The 25,460-nt window shown below is 35.3% G+C and overlaps 2 protein-coding genes across 2 annotated transcripts in view; one reads left to right on the forward strand and one right to left on the reverse strand.

Moving 5' to 3' along the window:
• hook1 (hook microtubule-tethering protein 1) overlaps nucleotides 1–20,978 on the forward strand; it is a 29,026-nt gene extending 8,048 nt beyond the window's left edge. Inside the window, exons 9-22 of the mRNA XM_056481209.1 lie at nucleotides 2,144–2,307; nucleotides 4,849–4,989; nucleotides 5,093–5,294; nucleotides 6,374–6,484; nucleotides 6,836–6,923; nucleotides 7,583–7,649; nucleotides 9,395–9,535; nucleotides 10,950–11,037; nucleotides 11,535–11,566; nucleotides 11,903–11,985; nucleotides 13,328–13,428; nucleotides 13,739–13,840; nucleotides 13,960–14,028; nucleotides 18,437–20,978. Coding sequence (XP_056337184.1) covers nucleotides 2,144–2,307; nucleotides 4,849–4,989; nucleotides 5,093–5,294; nucleotides 6,374–6,484; nucleotides 6,836–6,923; nucleotides 7,583–7,649; nucleotides 9,395–9,535; nucleotides 10,950–11,037; nucleotides 11,535–11,566; nucleotides 11,903–11,985; nucleotides 13,328–13,428; nucleotides 13,739–13,840; nucleotides 13,960–14,028; nucleotides 18,437–18,592 — 1,545 coding nt within the window. The 3' untranslated portion in view covers nucleotides 18,593–20,978. The remainder of the gene's footprint in view (nucleotides 1–2,143; nucleotides 2,308–4,848; nucleotides 4,990–5,092; nucleotides 5,295–6,373; nucleotides 6,485–6,835; nucleotides 6,924–7,582; nucleotides 7,650–9,394; nucleotides 9,536–10,949; nucleotides 11,038–11,534; nucleotides 11,567–11,902; nucleotides 11,986–13,327; nucleotides 13,429–13,738; nucleotides 13,841–13,959; nucleotides 14,029–18,436) is intronic.
• Nucleotides 20,979–23,765: 2,787 nt separating this feature from the next.
• Nucleotides 23,766–25,460, reverse strand: part of LOC130247530 (cytochrome P450 2J5) — a 7,897-nt gene continuing 6,202 nt past the window's right edge. The window contains exons 8-9 of the mRNA XM_056480809.1: nucleotides 24,647–24,788; nucleotides 23,766–24,140 (exon numbers count right to left, since the gene is read on the reverse strand). Of these exons, the coding sequence (XP_056336784.1) occupies nucleotides 23,965–24,140; nucleotides 24,647–24,788 (318 nt within the window). The 3' untranslated portion in view covers nucleotides 23,766–23,964. The remainder of the gene's footprint in view (nucleotides 24,141–24,646; nucleotides 24,789–25,460) is intronic.

A 25,460-nucleotide genomic window follows, 5' to 3' on the forward strand; every position in this document is an offset into this window, starting at 1 on the left:
TGTGTTGCTGATTCTTGACAGATTGAGTTGTAAAAGTATCCATGACCGATGTGAGGTAAGTCTAAACAAATGCATGGCATCTAGCTTTAACTTTAACTTAAACTAAAACTTTGCGCTGCAACTAACCAATCTAACCACTAGAAAAAAGAACTGGTCTAATCTGGGGTGTTTTTTTGAGTCCGTGTGGCAAAAAGAGCTCATGGAATGAGTGGTGATGGAATTATTGGGTGTTTTTATATTGACACACACTAAAACAAGAAAAAATAAATTTTTACATGCTTAACGTTAACAGTGGATTCATTTCAACCAGTGAAATGCTATAAACATTTTGTAAGCTAAACGTGAAACTATTTATTTTGAGTTTATTTAATATAATTATATGCAGTTCATTCCACTGTGGTGACCTCTAATTAATAAAGAGACTAAGCCGAAAAGAAAATAAATGAATAATATATTATACTGTGTGTTAATTTAGGTTACTGTAGCTGTTCTCTTTTTTCAGGTCAGCACCATAAAGCACCATAAATAATGCTAAACTAGTTGCAATCTATTTTAATTCACATAATTTTTTTTTTATAATAATCTTTTTATTGTTTTTAGCATAAGAATAATCAACAACATAAACAGAACAAAAAACAACATAAAAAATAAATAAATAAATAAATAAATAAATAAAATAAAATAAGGGGGGGTTACAAAGGCCATTTCAAAATACACAGATAGTCAGACACAACATAATACAACATCATCCAGAAAGCTTAAGGAAATAAATAGAGTTAAATATGAAACAAAAATAATTTACAGAGAAATGCATAGGCTTCACAATTCGACTTACTCCAGACCAATCTCACTTATAAAGAGTTAAAAGTTAGCATTACTAATGTAGAACATAATTGGGCTCCAGATTTTTAAAAATGTGTTTAGTTTGTTTGTCATCCCATATCGCATTTCCTCCATGGGCAACACGAAACTTAAGCTTCTAACCCAAATTTCGAAAACAGGCACATAATCTGACTTCCAATTTTGTAAGATTATTTTCTTTGCTAATATCATACACAAAGATACTGCCTGTGATATATATTTATCTCCTATTTCTGAGGTGTCTCCGTTTACTTTAGAATAGTGCAGTCTGTGGACGACTTTAAATTGAATCAGTCTGTGTCTCGTGTTGATCGAGCAATCATGAATTTTGGAAAGATAATCTTCCCATGACTCATCTGATATTACTGTATTTAGCTCTTTTTCCCACTCTTTCCTAATTTTGTCAGTGTTTGAATTAACCTCATCCAGTAATAAGTTATAGAAAAAAGAGACATATTTTAATTCACATAAATAACTAAATACATATATTTTAATTCAAATAAATAACAATTCTTACATCATTCTCTCTATATTCACTACCATTCAAAAAGTTTTTTATTTGTTTGTTGTTTTTTAAGGAAAGTAATACTTCTATTAAGCATGAATGCATTTAATTAATCAAAATGCACAATAAATATGTAGAAAGTAAAATAATTTTCTTAGTTTTATTTGCTTTATGTTTGTTTAGCACCAAATCCGTATATTACAATAATTTCTCGAGTCATGTGATTGTAAACAATAGTGGCTGCTGAAATTCAGTATTGTCATCATGGGAATAAATGAATTTTTAAGAAAATATATTCAAATAGAAATCAGCTATTTTAATACTTTCATTCAATCATTTTCCTTTTGGCTTAGTCCCTTTTAATCAGGGGTCGCCACAGTGGAATGAACCGCCAACTAATCCAGCTTATGTTTTACACAGCGGATGCCCTTCCAACCTCGACCCAACACTGAGAAACATCCATACACACTCATTCACACACATACACTATGGCCAGTTTAGCTTATTCACTTCACCAAAGCGCATGTCTTTGGACTGTGGGGGAAGTATACGGGGAATACGGGGAGAACATGCAAACTCCACACAGAAATGCCAACTGGTCCAGCCAGGGCTCGAACCAGCGACCCTCTTGCTGTGAAGCGATTGTGCTACCCTCTTCGCCACTGTGACGCCCAGCAATCCATATCCTATAATCCTATTTTATGTATTCATGCCTTGACACAGTAAACATCACATATCCCAGAATGCTCTGTGTTTGACCTTTTCCCTCTTGTTCAGGTGACAGTGCTGCAGGAGGAAAGGAACAGCCTCCTGGCGGAAAATGACCTCTTGACCGATCGATCAAGTCAGCTTGATACTTTCGATGACCCCAGTACTCCATCAGGCCGGAAGCACAGCCAGTTACAGTTCCAATTGGAGCAGCTTCAGGAGGAGAATTTCAGGTACAGCATCATCTGACTGCAGATAACTGCCCAAAAACACACATGATGATAACCCGCATTTGAATGTAATCGCAGTTGTGACATTATTGAAACTAGATAAGCAATTATCATCGGCCTGATACAGCCCTGTCAGAGAGCTTGTCAGAAATACCTGCAAGTTTTGCAAGCTTTTATCAGAGAAGTTAGAGAAAGTCGATCAAACATTGCAAACATGTTTTGTAGCATTTGCTTGTATGACTTAGCAGATAGCCAGAATGTTTCAACTACAATTTAGCATATTGCTAATGTATTTTAATGTTTTAATGTTGTTGTTTTGCTATTTGCTACCATGACTATCTTGATAAATACATATTTGCTATCTTGATAAAAATGTTTATAACAGTTTTAATGTCGTATGTTGATCTGAAACTCAATGCAAACATGTTTTAGCATTTGCTAGCATGATTTGTCATGTTTCCAGAATGATTCTTTAGAATAATCGTGCTACAGCGTGGTTTAGCTAGATTTATAGCTAACATGTTTTTGTAATACTCTGTGTTGCTAGTATGTTGCTTACCACATTGCTAATTGTTTAAACACGTTGCTTGCATAGATGCTATATTAGCTTTCTGTAGGCCACAATACACAAATCATTCAACATGTTGGAATGGTCGAAGAGAGATTTGGCATGACTTTGGCTGTTGCTATTATGTTTCTTATTGCTAGCATATTAACATGTTAATGGCAAATTTAGCACATTTTATCTGGTTTAACATGCTGATTTCATGCTTTAGCACATTTGCTAGCATATTGATGTTTAAGGTTGATTTCATGATTTGGCACATTGCTAGCATGCTTTGACACATTTCTTGCTTAGATATTAAGTAGTCAAAATTTGAAGTAGATCAAAAACTTTTTCAAAATTGTCCTAAGACAAAAATCTGTGTTTAATAGTTTTAGGACAACATTGATTTTGGTTTACTTCAAATGCTGACAGACAGACAGATAGATAGATAGATAGATAGATAGATAGATAGATAGATAGATAGATAGATAGATAGATAGATAGATAGATAGATAGATAGATAGATAGATAGATAGATAGATAGATAGATAGATAGATAGATAGATAGATAGATAGATAGATAGATAGATAGATAGATAGATAGATAGATACATACATAGATACATACATAGATACATACATAGATACATACATAGATACATACATAGATAGATACATACATACATAGATAGATACATACATACATAAATAGATACATACATACATACATACATAGATAGATAGATAGATACATACATACATACATACATACATACATACATACATACATACATACATACATACATAGATACATAGATACATACATAGATACATACATAGATACATAGATACATACATAGATATATACATAGATACATGCATACATACATACATACACACATACATACATACATACATACATACATACATACATACATACATACATACATACATAGATACATACATACATACATACATACATACATACATTTATTTATTTTTACTGTCTGTTCTTATGGATTGCTATACATAACCTGACTGCCATATTGGAACAAAGACATTCTGTAAACACCTAGAATAAGTTAGCTATACATTTGCTTTTACTAGTATGTCACTAACATGCCAAAGCATGCCATATGTGCATAAATGATGCAAGCATTTTTTAACACATCGCTGGTATGTCAGAAGACAATCATTGAAATAATGAAGCAATCATGGGTAGAATGTCTCTGTTGTAAATACTAGGGTTACCACAGCTAAAAACACTCTTCAGATTGTATTTTAAGATATTTGTCAGGCTTTTGTCCTCGGACAACACTGGTGTAAAATCTTTACATGTCATCCAAAGCCTTTTGTTTTGAATAGATGTTTAACAGTTGTAGGCTGTGAAATAAGTGAAATCATTGGGCATATTGATATTGAAATGAGATGTGATGAAGACCGACCTGGAACTACTTTAGCTGTGCAATTTCCTGAAAATAATAGACCTTATACACAGGGACTTTTAATTTTGAATTAGCCTGTCCAGGCTCTTACAGTGAACTGTCATGCCATTATAACTTCACCACAATTAAGATCTGGTTTGTTTAAAATCAATGATTTTCACTCCCTCATGTATCTGATTGACAATATAACGTGGGTATCATATCAGAAGCACTGCATTAAATTCCATTGTTTGGCGCCATGTCTTTAAAACAGGAACATTTATTTTACCACAGTATTTTATTGTGCTCACCTGCTACTCCTCACGGTACTTCTGTTTAAGCAGCCTTTCATCATGTTTTTTGCTTGAACAACTAAATGAAGTCTATTTAACAGATTATACTTCGATTAAATTGCATTATTGATGCTGTAAAATGAACCTTATGAAACCAAAGGTCACATCAACCGTTCACTGGATCTTTATTGTTGCCTGAAAGACCCTAATATGCATATAGCAGAATCAAGCATTCAACGGCCCCACAATATAAAGTTTTATGTGTGTGTGTAATGTCCAGACTGGAGGCAGCTAAAGATGATTACCGCATCCACTGTGAAGAGCTGGAGAAACAACTGGTGGAACTTCAGCATCGTAATGACGAACTGACCAGCCTGGCGGAGGAGTCGCGCTCACTTAAAGATGAGTTAGACATATTAAGGTGTGTGTGTAAACTTGTTCAAACAATATTGTGATATGTAGTTGTTGTCAGTATCCGTTTTTGGCTGTTTTGAGAAGTCTTTGTGATTTATCTGTTTGTGTAGGAGCTGCTCTGACCGGGCAGTGAAGCTCGAGGCCTCTGTTGAGACGTATAGAAAGAAGTTGGAAGATCTAAGTGACCTCAGACGACAAATGAAAGCTCTAGAGGAGAAGAATATGACTTACATGCACAACACGGTCAGCCTTGAAGAGGAGCTGCGCAAGGCCAATGCTGCAAGAGCTCAGTTAGAGACATACAAGAGACAGGTATGAACATGCTAGAAGTTTTATTTTGGCACTTATTAGTAATAAAAGTAGTTTTCAAATTGATATGTTAGCAAAGGGAAGAATGCAATACTGCAAAATTAAGACATAACCACAGCTGAAAGTGAATATCACTAACCGAAGTGTCATTAAATAGATGAAGATGAATTTGGCTAAAAAATTGTACGTTTTTTTTTTTTTTTTTGGCATAATTAATTGCCAAAATTAATTGCCAATTTCTTTCAAATTTTAGTATTTTTTTACATTTACAAGTAAATTTTTTAGACAATATTTTATCCTACATCTGGGCATTTAAAGTGTTTTGTTTTTTCAATTTATGCATATCTAAATATACGGTGGATTTTTAAAAAATATATTATTATTATTATTAATTTATTGATTTACACCATTTAATGGAAACATTTAATTTCAGTTGGGTTTTAACAGTAAAACAAACAAACAAAAGGTTACATTAGATTTGAAATGACAATCTCTAAACCATCCCTCTCAGATGGGATGGATGGCCAAATTAAAGATTACTATGGGCCAACTCTGGCCCGCATGCCCCAGTTTGGGCTTCCCTGGTATAGACATTTGTAATGTTACAGTATTTTTTGAGGCAATTTCTGTTCTTTTGAACTTTATATTCAACAAGAAATCAGGGAATCTTAAAAATGTATTAGTTTCCAGAGACATTTTGAGCAGCACAACTGATTTCCACATTGACAATAATAAGAAGAAATGTTTCTTTAGCATTAAGTCAGTATATTAAAATGATTTCAGAAGGATCACATTATACTGAAAACTTGACTTTTTTGTTCTTTAAACTGTACAATATGTACAATATATTTATAATTATTATATTATAATATTATTGTACAATATAAACAAATTGTACGCATATGTTGTAATGTTACTGTTTTTACTGTGGTGTTTACATGCTAGTAAATGCAGTCCCGGCCCTTATCATTTAGAAATGGTGATTCCAATTATATTGGAGGTTTAAAGAGAATATGCATAGATGTTCAAAACTACAGACCTAAAATGAACAGATCTACATTGTACTGTTTCTGTAACTTCAGGTTCAGGAGCTTCACAAGAAATTGTCTGATGAATCACGAAGGGCTGATAACCTGGTCTTCGAGATGAAGAAATTACAGGAGAAATATGACGCCATAGTGAAGGAGAGAGAGGTAAACAAAGACACACACATTCACGAGCAAATACCCAGACAACTAAATACAATAAATGACAGACTTAAAGGGTTAGTTCACCACAAATGTATTTTGTCATCATTTATTCTCTCTTTACTTTTTTCAAACCAGTTTGAGTTTCTTCTGTTGAAAACAAAAACATATTCTGAAGAAAGCTGGAAACCTGTATCCATTGACTTCCATAGTATTTTTTTACTACCGAACTCAATTGTTACAGGTTTTCAGCTTTCTTTAAAATATCCTATATGGTGTTCAGCAAAAAAAAGAAACTTATTAAGGTTTGGAACCAATGTGAATGAATAGTGAGTACTTTTTTGTCTGTTTCATCAGAGGATCAGCATTGAACGGGACACTCTCAGAGAGACCAATGAAGAGCTGCGATGCACACAGGCCCAACAGGACCAACTACTTCTGGCAGGTACTGCATGCATGCACTGTATGCTGAATGCATTTAAATGAAGGCGGTTGCTCAAACATGAATCAGTGCACACAGACTCTCGTAAATGTGATAGTGACTCTTCCACTGCTTAAGGGGAGTAGTTTGTTTGGCATGGGCATATTTTAATTATGCATAACACTGCAGATGATTAAGATTGATGTTTAATAGCATAATTCCTCAGTTGACTGATTACATAAAGAATTACTGACATTTTTGTATTGCAAGTTGTCAATATGCGAATGAGACATTATTTAATTAAATATGTGTGCATATAGTCAGCTTTAAAAAGGTTATTTTTATATTATTCAGACAACAGTGCAGAATTAACAGCTATTTTAAGTATCTCTCTGAGTTGCTTCATAGATCAGTAAGCACAAACTAAAAATTGAGTTTAGAATAATATGAAATTGTTGGCGGCAGTGGTGTAGGGGTTAATGCGTCGACACATGCACTCTGGTGCTCACGGCGACCCGAGTTCGATTCTCGCCTATCCGATCCTTCCCCTCTCTCTGCTCCCCATGCTTTCCTGTCAATACTCTCCACTGTCCTGTCCAATAAAGGTGAAAACCTCGAAAAAATAATTATTAAAATAAAGAATAGTATGAAATTTAAACCTGTGCTGCTTTCACACTTCACAGGAAAGTATCAAACAGGAAGTCCAAGCCATGATAACCTTGCAGCTGAGATGTTGCCCATTGAGTACAGGTACGATGCAAATTATTGAAATTACTTTGAATGTAAATATGTCTAGATTGTACAAATGTTGAATTGGTCACTCAAAGCTAAATCATTCTTATTTATTAAAAGGAGAAGAGAGAACATTTTATGAAGTTAATGAATGTTTTGAATTGTATCATTAATATTGTTGTTATTTTAAAAACACTTTTTTTGACAATCTGTAACTTTTTTACAATCACTTACTATTACTTAACAATATTTGTTTATTTAAATACCGTTTGTTTTAGCTGATGACTTTTACAAAAATGAATACAGCTACACGCATAATGTATGTATAATGTGTATCACTGTTTTGCATACATTTTTTTAGTTTAATACATTTTAAAATGCTTCAATGTCTTCAGTAATCGTTGTGATTTTGAATTTTGATTATTATTATTATTTATTAAACGTATTTAATTTAAAGGGCACCTATGGTAAAAAAATCTACTTTTCAAGCTGTTTGGACAGACATATGTGCATGTATGGTGTATAGACTGTCATATTGGGGTGATATAAGCACACCCAGAGCTTTTTTTTCAATTTAACAACATAAAAAACGGTGGAACAATTGGAGCGGTTCTCAGATCGACCGCAACTTTACATAGGAGTGCGGTCCCCCTGCCCACCAATATTAATTGCAGGCGCGTCATCATATCCTCAGTTTGTTGATTCACGTCCGCCATTTTCAGCGTGAGTCGAAGCGATATCACTAAAGCAACACGCTTGCTCTATTTTTAGATGCAAGGCTCATTGGGCTCAACACAAGATCAATATTCTCCAGATTATCGCTCTAATCGGAATTATTGGTTGTATCTTTAGGTAGGTTTACAAACATGTGTACTTCTCATTGAGTCTACATTATACTTCAGCCGTTTGCATTTCTCGCGATCCCAGAAACTCCCTGTGATCTTAACTAGGTGCTGCTGTACCTGACGCAGCGTCATGCGTTTTAGAATTCTAAACATAGGTTTCTATCAGGGTACACACAACGGCGCAACGATTCGGGACACTTGATGTTTCTGCCGCGCCACAGAGAGTGTCTGGTGTGCCATGTCGCGGCTTCAAGGGACGCATCCCGTGCCTCAGTCAAAGTTAATTCAGTGTGCGTGGTTATTAGTCTCGTGTACAAGCTCGGTACTTGAAACTAGCACACAGTTGGCTGTAAAACTGTACAAAGACACAAATGATTTTGTACTCTCTGCTTGGTCTGTGTCCGAGTTGTATATGTACGACTGATTGCTGATCCTGCTCCTTCTCTCAGACTGCCTGTCTCTGTTGCAAACACAGAGCGGGTGAGCTCATGGCCCCGCCCCCTTGTTACGTTGGGCGGGAAGCCGAAACTAATCTACATGTGAAGCAACACACCCCTAAATCAGCGAGCTGTGAACAAGACCCCAACATGACACTTTTTAACATATTATAATAAACAAATCTGAATTGTGTTTTGAACTGAACCTAAACTGGCACACTCAGAAGAACCATAATAATATTAATGTTAAATCATAAAAAAGAGGTAAACTATGTGCCCTTTAATTTTGAGGAAAAAATTATTTAATGTTTGGTAGTCCAAACATATAATGAAAGACATGTTAAATAGCTGGTAGCACTACTGTTTATAACAAACACAGAAGCCTAATAGCAATACTAGTTTGGTCGTTTTAAATCTTTTGGTCTTTCAACATCTGTCGTGCATGTAAAACGTTTCATGTAAAGAATGTTTGTGTCTTTAGAGAGAAGTTCATCCGCCTGCAGCATGAGAACAAGATGTTGCGTCTGCAGCAGGAGGAGACGGAGAAACAGCGAATTACTGAGCTACAGCAGCAGCTGGAGGAGGCCCGACGTGGACGCAGCCAACTGGACACTGACAACAGGTACACATCCACATAATACACCAGATATACTGTAAACACACTGCACTGAACATTGGAACATTTTCAAAGTATTCTTGTAACAAAGTTTTAAATTTCATTATATAATTGCAACACTAAGGATTTTTTTATTTAGATATAAAAAACTAAATTTTTTGTAGGCCTGATATAGCCTTATCTGAGAACTAGTCTCAAATTAAATAATTCAATTCAATTCAGATCACCTTTATTTGTATAGCGCTTATACAATGTAGATTGTGTCAAAGCAGCTTCACATAAAAGGTCATAGTAAATTGGAACAGTGTAGTTCAGTGTAGTCTTGTAGTTTATTATATGTAATAAAATAACTGGAAAAATTAGCTAGTTTTCTCATCAGAGAATTTAGAGAAATTCAATCAAATATTGCAAACATGTTTGTAGCATTTACTTGCATGATTTTGCAGGTTGGCAGAATGTTTCAATTACAATTTAGCATATTGTTTGTTTTCATCATATTTTATGCCATACATGTTACTCTGAAAATTAATAAAAAGTTTGCTACCAGTTTGAATTTGCAACCATGAATTAAAATGTATTCATTTTTATATTAAAAAAAAAGTATTTATTTATGACTTATCATCTATTTATTTGTTTTTTAAAATGCATACTGTATAGTAGGTGCTATATTTGGTTTGTCCTTTAATTTTCAGAAAACAAGTCATATCTGATTAAATTCTAACCTGTCACCATATTAAAGTTGCAATTTTAAGAGAAATAAATGTTTGAGTTGCTTTAAAAGTCAACAAATAATGCAAAATAATCGTAAATAATACATTTTACATTTACAAATATTATAAACATGTTTTTCCCAGTACTGGGTTGCAGCTGAAAGGGCATCCGCTCTGTAAAACATATGCTGGATAAGGTAGCGGTTAAATCCGCTGTGGCGACCCCTGATGAATAAAGGGACTACGCTGAAGGAAAATTAATGAATGAATAAACATGCTTTGTTAGTTCACCGCTCCTCAATAAATTCTTTATATTTAACAATAGATTTAACAATGTCCTCTAAAAGAGAGGAATTACATTTGGTTAATAATTGTGTTTAACATTTTAATGTTTGATATAGTACAGTGAATAAAATCCCAACCTACTACACAAGTCATTTTGTCATGTGACCTATCACATCAGTTGTTTAGATTCACTTCTATTCAAATATCCTTCTTCGTGGGATAGTAAACTGTCCTTCAGATTTTTCCAGGGTCATGTAATTTTGTGTGCTATGTATGTATGCTATGAATGTAGGCATTACTTGATTCTCATATTATTAAAGTCTTCTATTGTGTATAGCAGTAGTCATATTCACAAACAGGTGTAATTTTATGTGTTCACAATATACACATGCCCATAAAAGAGTGTGTTGTGTTATTTCTTTAAGGTTAAACAGAGAAAGGATCAGTGAACTCCAGCAGCAGGTTGAGGATCTGCAGAAAGCTTTGCAGACACAGGGAGCCAAACCTGAAGATGTAAGTGCATATATACGCCACTTGGTGGTGCTGTTTTCTTTTTTCAGTGCCACATGACCATGGTCTTAAAGGGATAGTTCACCCAAAAACAAATAGTACGTAATAAATATCATTAATATGTAGTAATTCTTCTATAAATATTCTTTTACTTATCCTCTTCTTGTTGCAACTAGTTTTTTGTCTTTTGTTGAACGCAAATGAAGAAATACTGAAGAATGTTGGGAAAAAAAACAACCATTGACTTCCATTGTATTTCTTTGTGTGGATATCAATGGCTGCTTTTTCTAACTTTCTCCAGAATATCTTGTTTTGTGTTCAAGAGTACAAAAATAAATTCATAAAAATGTAGAGCCACTTGAGTTTGAGTTAATGGTGGGGATTTATTTGTATTTTGACTTGGTTAAACCATCTCTTTAAATGATCTAGATTTTATGCGTTTGCCTTTCTGTGAAAGACCTTGTATTTAAAACTTCCATTGCTTGTTTGCTTTTATACAGTCACATTTGAAGAGGAAGCTGGATGCTCATATGTAAGTTTAAACATCTGATCAAATGAGTTTTCTTTGATGTTTTGGCTGTACTTTAATGCAATAGCTTAATCTAAAGTCAACATTTCCTGATAGTTTATTAATCCCCATGTATTCCATGGTGTATATGTTTTTTTCTAGCTGAAAATAAAGTTAAAGTGGTCCTATTATACTTTACAACATGTAATAGAAGTATCAAGTGCCACCAGAATGTGTCTTCATCTAAAAATATCTCATGTTTACAATTGATCCTATTGGCAGAGCAGCAATAACACTCGATCTGTTTAAATGCAAAATCTGAAATTAACTTTCTGCTGTTCTTGATTATTTTTCCCCCAGGGTGCAGCTGAATGAGGCACAGGATGAAATCATGAAGAAGAAAGAGCTGCTGGAAGACCTTCAGCCAGACGCTACTCAAACCAGTAAGTGTATACTGTAAGTTTATATAACCAAAGCCTACAGTATATTTGACCCCAGATTGCTCTTCACAATCATATAGACAAGTGTCAAACTGACTTACTCAAATTCTGATGTCCAGAATCCCAAATCAGATTATGGTCTACTGTAACACTTTTCACACTTTTATCCCCGGGTAAAGACATGTTTCACACCTGTAATTAGAAAGTGGTATTAGCACTGCTTTTTACATGGAGTTATGAAACACTGCTCCTGAGCATTTGCTGTGTTGTTTATTTAATGTGAAATGAAACAGTGTTTGCTTGTCGTTGCTGGACACTCGGCAACAGACAGCCAATAAGAGGTTGAGGAGCGAGACTCATGTCAGTAACTGAAAGGATATACAGCATGTATACAGCAGCTGGTAGGAGAAAAATAAGAAATATTAAAAGATTGAAAGCATGTAAAATGGAGGAGAATTGCTGCTTGTTTTCATTCATTTTTTTGTCTTAGTTTTCTTGCCTTTGTGCATTTTATGTGGCTAAATACAGCTAAAGACTTAAATGGCAACATTTTTTAAGAACTGGCAAGATGCAAGAAAAGCTGTTTAAACAGGTTGCCTGCTGCTAATCCAATCAGGGACAGTGTCACTTGTAAATTAGAATCTTAAACCAGGGTTTATGAATGTACAGGGTGGGCCATTTATATGGATACACCTTAATAAAATGGGATTAGTTGGTGATATTAACGTCCTGTTTGTGGCACATTAGTACATGTGAGGGGACTCATGAAAGAATAAAGTTACGTTAAAACCAAGCACACCATTGTTTTTCTTGTGAAATTCCTAATAAGTTTGATGTGTCACATGACCCTCTTCCTATTGAAAAAACAAAAGTTGGATTCAAGACGGCAACTTCAAAATGGCCACCATGGTCACCATCCATCTTGAAAACTTTGCCCCCTCACATATACTAATGTGCCACAAACAGGACGTTAATATCACCAACTATTCCCATTTTATTAAGGTGTGTGTATATATATATATATGTGTGTGTATATATGTGTGTATATATATATATATATATATATATATATATATATATATATATATATATATATATACATACAGTAAATGGCCCACCATGTATAGTGTCAAACATCTGTTAATAAATACCCAGGATTAACAGTTAACCCCAGGTAAAAAGTAGTGTGAGCAGTGTGAAACATGGCTACAAAAACCCAGGATTTTGTTTGTCCAGGGTTAAGAAGGACCTAGGATTAACAATTTAATAAGTGTAAACAGCCCTTTTCAGTCAAAACTGAAGTATTGAACTTCCTCTCAGTTTTAAAGGTAAATGTCACTTTCAGGTGTGAAGATGGATGAGCTGATGGCGGCCTTGAAGAAGAAAGATGAAGACATGAGGGCGATGGAGGATCGATACAAGATGTACCTGGAGAAAGCTCGTGATGTAGTTATCCTCATCTTCCAAATAGTTTCTGATTCGCAAATAAATGTCGTATGCGTTTTGTTTTTGTAGGTATTGTGATGTCCTTAATCTTTGTTCAATTCTGAATCATGTCCGAATAAGAATCCAAAATGTAACTGAAATGTTCTGTCATATTCTGCATAGCAAGTAACTACTTGAGTACTAAGAATGAACGTATGAATTTGTGTATCATTTTAAGCTCTGCTACACTTAAATCTGTACTTTACAGAAAAAAGGCAGCATTACCCGCCTCTTCTAGTTGTGATGAATCCTATGGTTCTTTTTTGTTCAGGTGATTCGAGCTCTGGATCCCAAGCTAAACCCAGCCTCAGCGGAGATTCAGTCCCTGAAAGTGCAGCTCTCAGACAAAGACAAGAAGATCATTGCTCTGGAGGTTTGTCTCATGTTATTCTTGTAGAGCGGTTTCAGATATGATTGCTGATTTGTGTATTGTTTTCTTGTGACTTGTACCCTGTTCGTTCATGTTTGTCCACATTTCCTCTTATTACCCAGCGAGAGTGCGAGCAGGCCAAACTGAGGGAATATGAGGAGAAGTTAATTGTGACAGCTTGGTATAATAAGGTATGATGCGCCTCAGTCATTTATAATGTACAGTGTAATGTACAGTTAAATATTTTGTTTATTTTATAGCATATAGTATTTGTTTATATATATTTATTCTATAGTTATTCATCTTTTGATTTAAAACTGTATGCTATTTATTTTTTATTGCAATTAAAATTCCTGGAAGTTAATTATTTAATCTTATTAAAGATGCTGCAAGGTGTTTGTTTATTTATGTATTCATCCGTTCATTCTTTAATTTATTCACTCATTAATTTTTGGTCCCACTTTATATTAAGTGAGCTTAACTACTACATGTAGGTACTTACATCGAAAAGCAAGTAAAATGTACTTACTGTTCTTCATAATGCACTGCAGAACACTTCTGGTGTGCTCTTGAGGTGTGATACAGGTTGGGTTAGGAACAGGTTTGGTGGTATGTGTGTGTTTAGGGTGGGTGAAAGTGTAAGGGATGGTAAATGAGTGCATGCCCATAGCCAGGGGGGGTTCGGGGGGTTCGAATGAACCACCCCCCACGGCCAAAAGGTCCAGAATTTGTCTTTTTAATTATTTTATGTAGTTTAATATTATATATTCATTATATAACTAATATAATATATTTAATGTATATTGTAATAAAGTGTTATTTTAAATAACTACGGCCAGTAATTCGAATCCCATGGAGCCTCAAAGCCACAATAATGTGACGCGAGTCACGTGACATAACCCACTGAGTGGTAACTTTTGAATCTTTGATGCGACATCCATACAGAGTAACGCTGTGGGTCCAAAAGAGCAAGAGGAGCAGAAAAGGCAGGCAGCGGCGTCATTATCACAAAATACTGAACATATGTTCATAAAGACTGCCAAACAGGGTAAGGCAAAACTTACTTCCTAACAGAGGAAAATATGCCCCTATCCATGAGGTTCTAGGCTAACTGGCCGCAATAGCCGGGACGTCCTGTATAATCCCGTCACGTCTGTTTTAAGGCTATTTGGGTCATTAAAATAACTATGACTGCCAGTATTATGATATAGGTAGCCTATCTGCTGTTGTCAACCTAAAACCTACAGTAGCTTGACATAAAACCAAAACAATACCCATTCTTGTCTTAGGACATTTTCAAAAAGCAAATTTTTGAATAACAGTAAGTTCATGACATGTTAAATATATATTATATTCTGCTGGTTTTAAACATACAGAATAATAGTAAATACAGTTATGTAACAACCATAACATTACCTTTATGTGTCAGGACATGTTTGATTAACTTTTTATTACCTACACCAAATGTTGACTAATGAAGGTACAATTATAACTACTTTTTATTTGTTAGACTACTTTATTGTCAAACCATATTGCATCCAACAGACTATATGAGTGTACTGCTGTAGAGGACCAATAAAACACGAGACAGGTGTTTAGAAAGAGTATAGTTTATTTTGTTTAGACAAGATAAACGTTCAGAAAACAGCACGGAAACATTATAATGCGCGCGCTCATGAATATAACCCGCGGTTGTCTTCAGTAGTCTTTCTTGGCTCAACAACTGTGCTGAAAAACAAAGCAAAACATTACAACAGCCAGACATACAGTCAAAACATTACAGTTACCATGGTTTCTATTTTAAACTATAGTAAACTAAAGTTTGAAACTATAGTTTAAAATAGACGATGAGTGGGCCTCGCTGCTCCCACCCACCATAACCCTCGCAGCGGGGTCCCACTACCGGCCTCCCGTGTTTCCCTGAGGGTCCTCAGGGCTTGTATTGCTCCCTGCCTAGGGTTCACAAGCCGCCTCGCCCCAGGGAGTGCACGAGCTAACCGGGCGCCAGTCCGTGCCAGTGTTCACTGGAATGTTGCTCGGCGGCACATTTCGAGCAACAAACACGTAATATTCTTCGCGATATTGCGTTTATGTACGCAAACCGCAAGGAACTACAGCACAGACGGGCCCGAGTGAAGCTTCACGAAGCGGACTTCGTGAGATTGGCGTGGCTCCACTCGTACCGTCAGGTATTGAACTTACCTTGGTCAAGTACAAACAGCAACACCGAGCGAACTGACAACACTGAGAGGGAACCGACGAGTTTTATAGGAATGCAGATGCAAATGTTTACAATGCGACGTCACTGCTGTGAGTCTCGTTGTCATGGTGAGCGCTGAAGAAAGCACATCTCATTGGAGCACACAGGCTCGGGAATCTCCGTCACGGCGAGTTGCGGTCGGCTGTGGACAAAAACATATTAAATATATTGAATATATATTTTTACATTTTTGGTGCTGTGTAATATTCTGGGATGCAGTAGAACATGGAGACAGATGAATATAATTAAACACAGATGCGGGACATTAGAACAGAAAGTGAGCCCGGCAGGACTCTGACAAACTCCTAGTGGTGGTAAGCTTCTTATTATACAAGAACGCCATCTAGCGGTCACATAACCTAATAGCATGTTACTTGCTACCAACCACCCCCGCGGCCAAAAGGTCCAGCATTTGTCCTTTTAATTATTCTATGTAATCTTATATTTTATAATATATTTATTATATAATTAATATAATTTATTTATATTCAGTATATATTCCCGTCACGTCTGTGTTTATGAGGCTGTTTGGTCACTTCATTCGTTTTATTCTGATCTGATATCCGATCGCTCAAACCACTTCAGAAGGTGATCTGGGATGCATTCCAGATGAAACTGGACAGGTATAATCATTCATAAATTATTATAAATAAAATAAATTATGACCTGGAGAAAATCTGACCTGCGCCTGAAACACCTGTAGGTGCGCTTTTACAGCCACAATTCTATTAAAACATGTTTACTAGAAACATAAAACATGTTCTAACTTTTCAGGCCTGTAGGCAGGGGGGTTTGGAAGACCCACCCCTCACTAATAAAGGACCAGAATATGTCCCATACATGAGCTCACTTGTCCTATTTGGACTGTTATATGCCATCATAAGTAATGAAAGTAATCCTTCGAAAAAGACTTTAAGACCAATTAAAATCATTTGCCGGCTGTTGCTTCGGTGGGACTATAATCTGATGTAAGAGAAGTCTTCTTTCACTACTGTATTGTTTTTAAACAGAGAAAACATTTTACAGGTAACTTTATTCTAAATCTTGGACCTTATTTCTGAAATAAAAATGAGCAATAAACAGGTGTGAAGCACCAGAAGCTGACCATATTAAATTAATATGAATATATTTAGGCTATTGTTGATATCCAGGAATTTTAAAATTTACTTCTTTCTTTTACCAAAGAGGCTAGAAAAATTCTGCAGAATTAATTATTATTGTATTATTATTATGTTTAAATTATTATTTTTATTGAAATGGCCAAATTGTGACTGAGGACAGTTTAATGTGCTGGCCAGTTTGTTTTTTGTCTAATAAATGACAGTAGGCTAGTTTTTTTTTACTTTAAAACTTTAACAGATTCTTATTTTTTTCCTAATGATATGATAAAATTTATTTTATTGTTTCTTTATTGCAAATTTTTATAAAATATTTTTAGTACATCAAAAGTGTGGTTATGCTGACAGCTGACTAGTTAATCCAGCAAAAAAAAATACTGCTTAAAATGTCACTAAAATAAAGTATTTAAATCTCATAGTTAAATAGAAACTGAGGCATATAACTGAAAAAAAAAGAACCACCCCTCTCACCAGGCTGGCTACGGGCCTGCAGTGTAATTATAAATATAATTCATTCATTCATTTTCTTTTCGGCTAAGTCCCTATATTAATCTTGGGTCGCCACAGTGGAATGAACCGCCAACTTATCCTGCATATGTTTAACGCAGTGGATGCCCTTCCAGGTGCAACCCATCACTGGGAAACATATAAATATATTTACAAAAAATATTTATGAATGTGGGCATCACAGTGGCGCAGTGGGTAGCATGATCCCCTCACAGCAAGAAGGTCACTGGTTTGAGCCTCGGCTGAGTCATTTGGCATTTCTGTGGAGTTTGCATGTTCTCCCTGTGTTTGTGTGGGTTTACTTTGGATTGTTTCCCCCACAGTCCAAAGACATGTTCTATAGGTGAATTGGGAAGGCTAAATTTGTCCTTAGTGTATGTGTGTGAAGGAGTGTGTATTAATAAATACACATAGACCCCAGATTAATAAAGGGACTATGCCGAAAAGAAAACGAATGAATGAATGAATAATTACGGATGTAATTACATGCAGGTATTAATCAATCATAAGTACAATATAAAACCATGTATTTACACAATAAATGCATTGTACCAAATGATTTATTTCAGTGTAAGTACATAAGTTAGTTAAGGTCACTTAATATAAAATGGGACCAAGTTTTTTCTAAAGGATTTTAATGTTTTAAAAATTGAACACAAAGCAGTTGAATGCTTTTGTCTTAACAAGATGACAATGTTATTTGTTGTCACACAGAGTTTGAATTTCCAGAAGATGGCAATCGAGTCACGACTCAGCGGGCGAGCCAACTCTCTCGTGCCACCCGGTCAGTCTTTCCTGGCTCAGCAGCGTCAGGTGACCAACGCCCGGCGCACCATGTCCATCAATGTGCCTGCCTCTTCTTCCAAATAACCCTGTGCTTCAGTTCTTCCCAGCTTCCTCTCTCCTCCTCTCCTTCTCCTGCACACTAAAGTGACCTTAAATACACTTCTGAACAAGGGGACAAGCATGCCATGATGAACATTAGCATGTCTCCATCCGCTCACACACATGTATAATAATGTACATAAGGGTTGAAGAAAGTGACTCAATCAGCACACAATGATGTACAGTAGCAGCTTTTTCACTTTCAGTACTAAACAAACACCAGTAACAGTCTGCAGCAGGGTCAACTCTGAACTAGCATCGAATGCTGAAGAGAGAGTTCACCCAAAAATGAACATTCGGTCATCATTTACTGACCCTTCAGGTGGTTCCAAACCTAAGTTTCTTTCCTCTGTTGAACACAAAAAAAATGTCCCTCTATGGAAGTCAGTGGCTTCCACATTTTCAGCATTCTGCAAAATATCTTGTTTTGTTTTGAATGGAGGGAAAATGACATTCTAACAAGTTTGAAAACACTTAAAGGTGATTTAATTGTGACAACATTTTCATTTTTGGATGAACTATTTCTTTAAAGGTCAATCTTTTCGCCGAACGAAATGCATTTAATGCATCCTGTATGGTAGCATGCATGCTTTTGCTTAAAAATGACTTCCAACAATACACTATGCAGGCAGAAATATATTTGTAATCACTCAAGTACAATATACGGTATGAAACACTGAAAGCATACAGTATGCAGACTACATTTTGCTCTAACCAATCAAATTCAATCCATAAATCAGAGTGAATATTTGGTGCTGGACACCAGATTTCTTAGTTTCATCACTTTCTCAAAAAACAACATGCATTTAAACTATATTAATAGACACGGGGTCGAACACCGAAAAATGGAAAGTTTGGTGTTTATTTCCTTATGTTCCAGACATCCAAGATGTAAGTAGACTTTATTCTTCAGGCAAACATTAAAAAAGCTGAAAACCAGTCATTGGTGATGCATAAAATACCACTCATCGGCTTCCAGCTATTTTTAGAGTAAAACAAAAATAAGATTAAACAAAGTGAATACCTGAGGACCCTGACGAAATGCTATAGTCTTATTAATCATAATGATCAGTCTTTAAACGGGAAGTTGGCTCTTGTTTAAAACATTATTAATTAATGTTTAAAATTAATTAACAAACTCTTCCTTAAAAAGTCAATCTTTTCAACTGAGATCACATACACAAATATTCCTTTTTAAATAGGTTAAACCAGTGTTTCCCAACCCTGTTCTTGAAGGCACACCAACGGTACACATTTTCAACCTCTCCCTAATCAAACACACCTGAATCAACTTATCATAACACCAGAAGAGACTCCAACACCTGAAGTTAATGGGTCAGATGAGGGAGACATCCAAAATATGTACTGTTGGTGTGCCTCCAGGAACAGGGTTGGGAAACACTGGGTTAAACCATCCAGGAAAAAGTCCAAGTACAATTTTGATGAGCGGTGATGCTTATAAATAGTGTTTAGTTTCTTGCACCGACCAATCAGAGCCAAGGGGATTATTTTGTTTTGCCTGTATGTTGTTGTTTTTTTACTGTCAAAGTGCCTATAGTGGCTTTGACTTAAATTGTATGAATCGACCGTTTCATCTAATATCTATTCAAATATTCTCCTGAAGAGAAAAACTTATATCTGCAAATGCACTGAGAATGAGTAAATAAATAGAACATTTTCATTTTCGGGTGAACAGTCTCTTATAAATCCCAATCCAGGTACTTCATTCAGACGGTTTTGGTATTTTATATTCAGTTGACTGTGACTCTTGCATGCTCTTTTAACAAGCAGAAGGGCCTTTTTTATTGACATTTAATATCTCCTGTATGTGTGAAGACAACAAATATCAGGATTAAACACCAGCACAGAATTATAACAGGCCATAGTGAACGGCTTTGAATGTCTTGTACGGCACTCTTTCGGAAAACATACTCACGTGACTTGTGAACCATAGCGCTGCATTGTGAATTAGCTTTTGCTTTATTGTGGAAATATGAGCTGTATGCTAATAGGCTAGCTGTCGCGTTTTGAATAAGACACAATCTATTTATGTTGGGACATAATATTATAATTCAGTTTTAAATGATAAAAGTTAATCACTTCTGATTTGTCTTTCTGGTGTTTTATTCAGCTAGGCTTATTATGGCCTGCGATGGATATAAACGCCAATGTCTTTTTGAAATGCTAATATTTATGTATGTGTTCCAAGGAAGAACCTTGATTTGTGTACTCAATTTTATGAGCACCGTCATTGTTTGTGAGAAATGATAAATAATGAGATTGGATTCATTTGGAATTAGAGTAATATTTGGGTTAGGGAGCCCTGACAGCCTTCATTTACATGTTACGAATAAACTAATGTTTTGCAAAAGAGCTTTCTTGTGTTATTCAATAAAATCCAGCTGTGCATACACGTTACGAACCACATATAGGCCAATTGCCGACTTGTAAACATTCAGGATGCGCGCGCATCGAGGTTGCAGAAAAAAAACAGGAGCGCTAGCATTTACAGTGAGGGAATGATGTCCGATGCGGTACAGAGTTTGTTGTTGTATTAGAAATAAGTTTTATTGATTACATATTATATATTTTTTACATAATGCTTTCAGCATATTATAACAGCTTGTCACCCAGTGATAAGCACATTTATTCAGCAAAATTAATGTGAGCGGCGTTCGTCTAACAGTTCCATTTGCGATGGCACCCTCCCAATGGATATTAGATAAGATGAAATGGCCAAGCATTTAGCTCGAAAAATTCCATGATTACCAGATTCAAATCTTTGTAGTGCTAAAAATTAACGTTCTGCCTAGTCAAAGGAAAGAAGATGGAGCAATACAAGGCCTGGGTAATCATCAACAAGCAAAACAACTGCATTCAGCGCACTGCACTACTACAGGTTCTGTGAACTTGCATGTTTACATTTCATTCTAAGCATCCAGTGAGTTTAATTAACCCTATTTGACTGTTTTTGCTGAAATCGTTGCTGCAACCAAAAACGAGTCATGTGTATGATTCAGCATAGCGTGAACTTACCTTATATAAAATGAGAACTGCAGAACCCAGCATTTTAATTAGTGTGGTGTACGGTAAAATTTAAGTTTCCTATTTTTGGACTTTAGATTTTGGCATGCTACTGCACAACACATGTTTTTTTACAACCGCAATGCACGGTTGAACCGGGTTGAACCTGTGTGACGTGAGCATGGACGTGAGTTGATAATTCCCCTATATAGTTCGCCCCTGCCCTAGATCGTGTGGCCTGGGTTGTGTGTCCTGAACAATGACTGTATAAAATCCTGAAACATGGGTGGGTCTGCAGCTAGATATATCTTGTTTTAATCTAAAAGGTTGCAGTCTAAACGTCTTACCTCTAGATGGCGACCGAATTACACATTTTCCCATTGTTTTCCCAGTCATGCTTTGTAAAAGACTTTATGAAAACAAATAATATGAAATAAACCATCGCCTATTTTGAATAGGAAATTATTTTATTATATTTCATTATATAGTACAGTTGTGAATTTAGTGTTATACATTGCTTGAGCATTTATTATATATTGTAGACTTTATAGGATATATTTATATGGCAAGCATAAATCACATTTCAGCCTAAATACGTATGTCCCAGATTACGAAGTTCAGGCAGAAAATTTTTTTTTTTGGCACAAAATACTAATAGGTGTGTCATGGCTCTTCTCAGTATAATATCTATTATATGTTTTCTTTTGCGATTAGAAAGCATCTTAGAGATTACAGAAAAGTCTTGTTGTTCTAATTGGTTAGACACTGAAATAGAGAGCTGAAGTCAAAATTGTAAAAAGTGTCCCAGATTACCGTATGATTGTTATTAATGGGGCGTCACAGTGGTGCAGTGGGTAGCATGATCACTTCACAGCAGGTACGAGCCCTGGCTGTGTCAGTTGGCATTTCTGCGTGGAGTTTGCATGTTCTCCCCTTGTTCACGTGGGTTTCCTCCGGATGCTCCGGTTTCCCCCACAGTCCAAAGACATGTGGTACAGAATATAAATTATGATACTGAAAAAATCTTGACATTAGTTTATATTATATTTACCCACAAACATGCACACATTATCTTATATGTCTTTTTATATTGGATCTATTTGCTCAGCCTTGAGAGTCCAAAGAGTACAACACAAACATATTGTGAAATAAGAATATGCATTTCAACATGATTTATTATTAGGATAAAATCTTGCCATGTTTGCCAACTCATGTTTGCTATATCTGCAGTTTTCACAAACTTGAACTTCATCCCTTGAACCCAATGTCTGTGATCAGTGCCAACAGGTTGATCATTCTGCAAAGCGTATCTTGACACAGTGACCTTTTCTCTCTTTTTCAATTCAGTTTTTGCAGATCCACCATTACTAAGCATGTTTTGCAGCTTTGATATATGTGACAAGTAAATCTGATTTCTCTCACACCCATTCAACAAACAAAAACTACAGTGTAGGCTCTAATGAATTGCTTTTCAGAGATTATAAAGTAATATATACTTAGGCAAAACAGCAGGTGAATAGGGTAAAAAAATGTTGATATAAATATAATTGTGACCGCATTGTGATCAGTTGCATTAAGAATTGCATTTATTTTTGTATTAAAAGTTTTCTAAAGTCTCTAATTATGCAAATGAGGCATTATTTTATGACAGATCTGCTAGTTTGCACACATTTTTAGTACAAAAAAAGTGTGGGGTTCAAACTTCTTACTTTTGACATACAGTCAGGTCCATAAATATTGGAACATCAACACAATTCTAACAGCTTTGGCTCTATACACCAACACAATGGATTTGAAATGAAACCAACTGCAGACTGTCAGCTTTAATTTGAGGTTATTTACATTCAAATCAGGTCAACGGTGTAGGAATTACAACAGTTTGGATCGCTTTTTATCACTTCATAATTCAGAAAATATTGCAAACAGCCAGGAAAAATAAATGTAGAATAAAATGTTGTGTATATTCAGGCCAGTTACAAACAAACTTATCACTCTGAAGATCCTTCTGAAAGGACATATGAACAAAACAGTGAAGTTTTACTGTATACTGTATGTAAGTGCTGCTGAATTTTTTTTTTTTTTTGGAGAAAACAGCTTTTAAAATCTGCACAGAAACAAATTGATAAAGAAACACTTTTGTATTTTGGGTGTTTATTTTTAATAAAACCGGTGAAAAGCAATTTATGAAGTCAAAAAGTCCAAATCTCAAAATTGACAGGTGCATAGAAAAAAACAATTACCAGTAGTGTCATATCTTATGCTAGATGCGTATAATGTACTGTAATGGAGTATAAATCTTGTTCATTCGTTCATTAAAAAGTGTCCGATTTTTCTCAGCGTGCTGTTGCACAGATCTTGAAGGGGTGTGGAGTGCGTGTTATTCCAATCACTCCATCCATGTTGATTTTCTCTCCCTCCGTGGCTGAAAATCGGAATTTTCGGAACAAACTGACAAAAAATAGGAAGAGTTCTATTCTGGCGATCTGCTCCCCCAAACAGACCCTCTTTCCTGTGGCAGAGAGACACAGAGCAAGCAGATATTATTGCAAACAAGTCTATAATCATTTTCAGTTTGTCTCAGATGTAGAATATTGAAAATTTAAGAGTCAAGTAAGTTTATTTTATTATTATAATATAAATATCAATATTATAATTTATCCATTACATTAATTATTTAATGTTATGCACATCAAAGCTATATTTTGAAAACGTTCTATTTTGATATACTTTATAATGGAACTCATTCATTGTGTCATAGACGACATTTCTAAAATGCTGATCTGGTGTTCAAGAAACATTTCTGATCATTTCAATTTTCAGAAAGTTCTTTTGCAGTGATAGAGCTGGGATTCTTAGATGAATAGAAGATTTGAGAATATTAATTTAGTAACAACATTAAATCTTTTGATCAGTTTAATAAATCATTGCTCAATCAAATGATTAATTCCTTTTTATTTTACCATACTGAGCCTAAACCTTCAAACAATCATGGTAGTGTTTCTTCTCTCATATTACCTGCAGAAAAGGGCATGAATGCATCTCGCCTTACAAACTTGCCCTCTTTGTCTAAAAAGTGGCCAGGATTGAACTTGTAGGGTGTCTCCCATTCATTTTCATCAAAGAGAACGGAGTGCAATATGGGTAAAACTGTCGTGCCCTGGTTGAAACAATTCAAAAGGAAGGGAGGTTAGACCATGTTATGACAAATAACACCATTGATTGCCTTTCATATAAACAAGTTTAACAATTAACCACCTGAAAATCTTTTTAAAAATGTAAATATTGCAAATATTTCTTGCAAGTAAGATTTTAAAGTGGCCCGTTATGCTTTTTTCCAGACTTTATCCATGAATGTTGTGTATGATGGATCTGTTTTATGATAAAACATCTTCAAAGTTTCAAAGTGCAAGGAAAATGTAGTTATTGTCTGCCAATTGATAATTACTGATTCCATGTTGTTTATAGTCTTACTTTTACCGTACTGAACTTTTGTCTGAGCCCTTGGCATCTATTTCCAAAGCATGAGGAGTCAAACTGATAAAGTAAAACAACACCATTGTTCCTGTTCATATCTCTGTTGTACTTGCCAAGTGCTGAGGAAACACAAATAGCTGAGTTTCAGATATTGTAATGTGTGTTTTAGTTCCTGACAAGCTGTAAGCAGCTGACTAATTTTATAACCAATCCTAACTAATCCTAACCAATCAGAGTAGAGAAGACTCTCAGAAAGGCAGAGAATCCGAATCCTTGAATGAGCTGTTAACAGACACTGTAATAGAAGAGCTGATGCTGTAATGTGTATTATGAAAAGAGTGTTGGAAGATTCATT

The sequence above is a fragment of the Danio aesculapii genome, chromosome 20 (assembly GCF_903798145.1).
Source record: "Danio aesculapii chromosome 20, fDanAes4.1, whole genome shotgun sequence".
Taxonomy (NCBI): domain Eukaryota; kingdom Metazoa; phylum Chordata; class Actinopteri; order Cypriniformes; family Danionidae; genus Danio; species Danio aesculapii.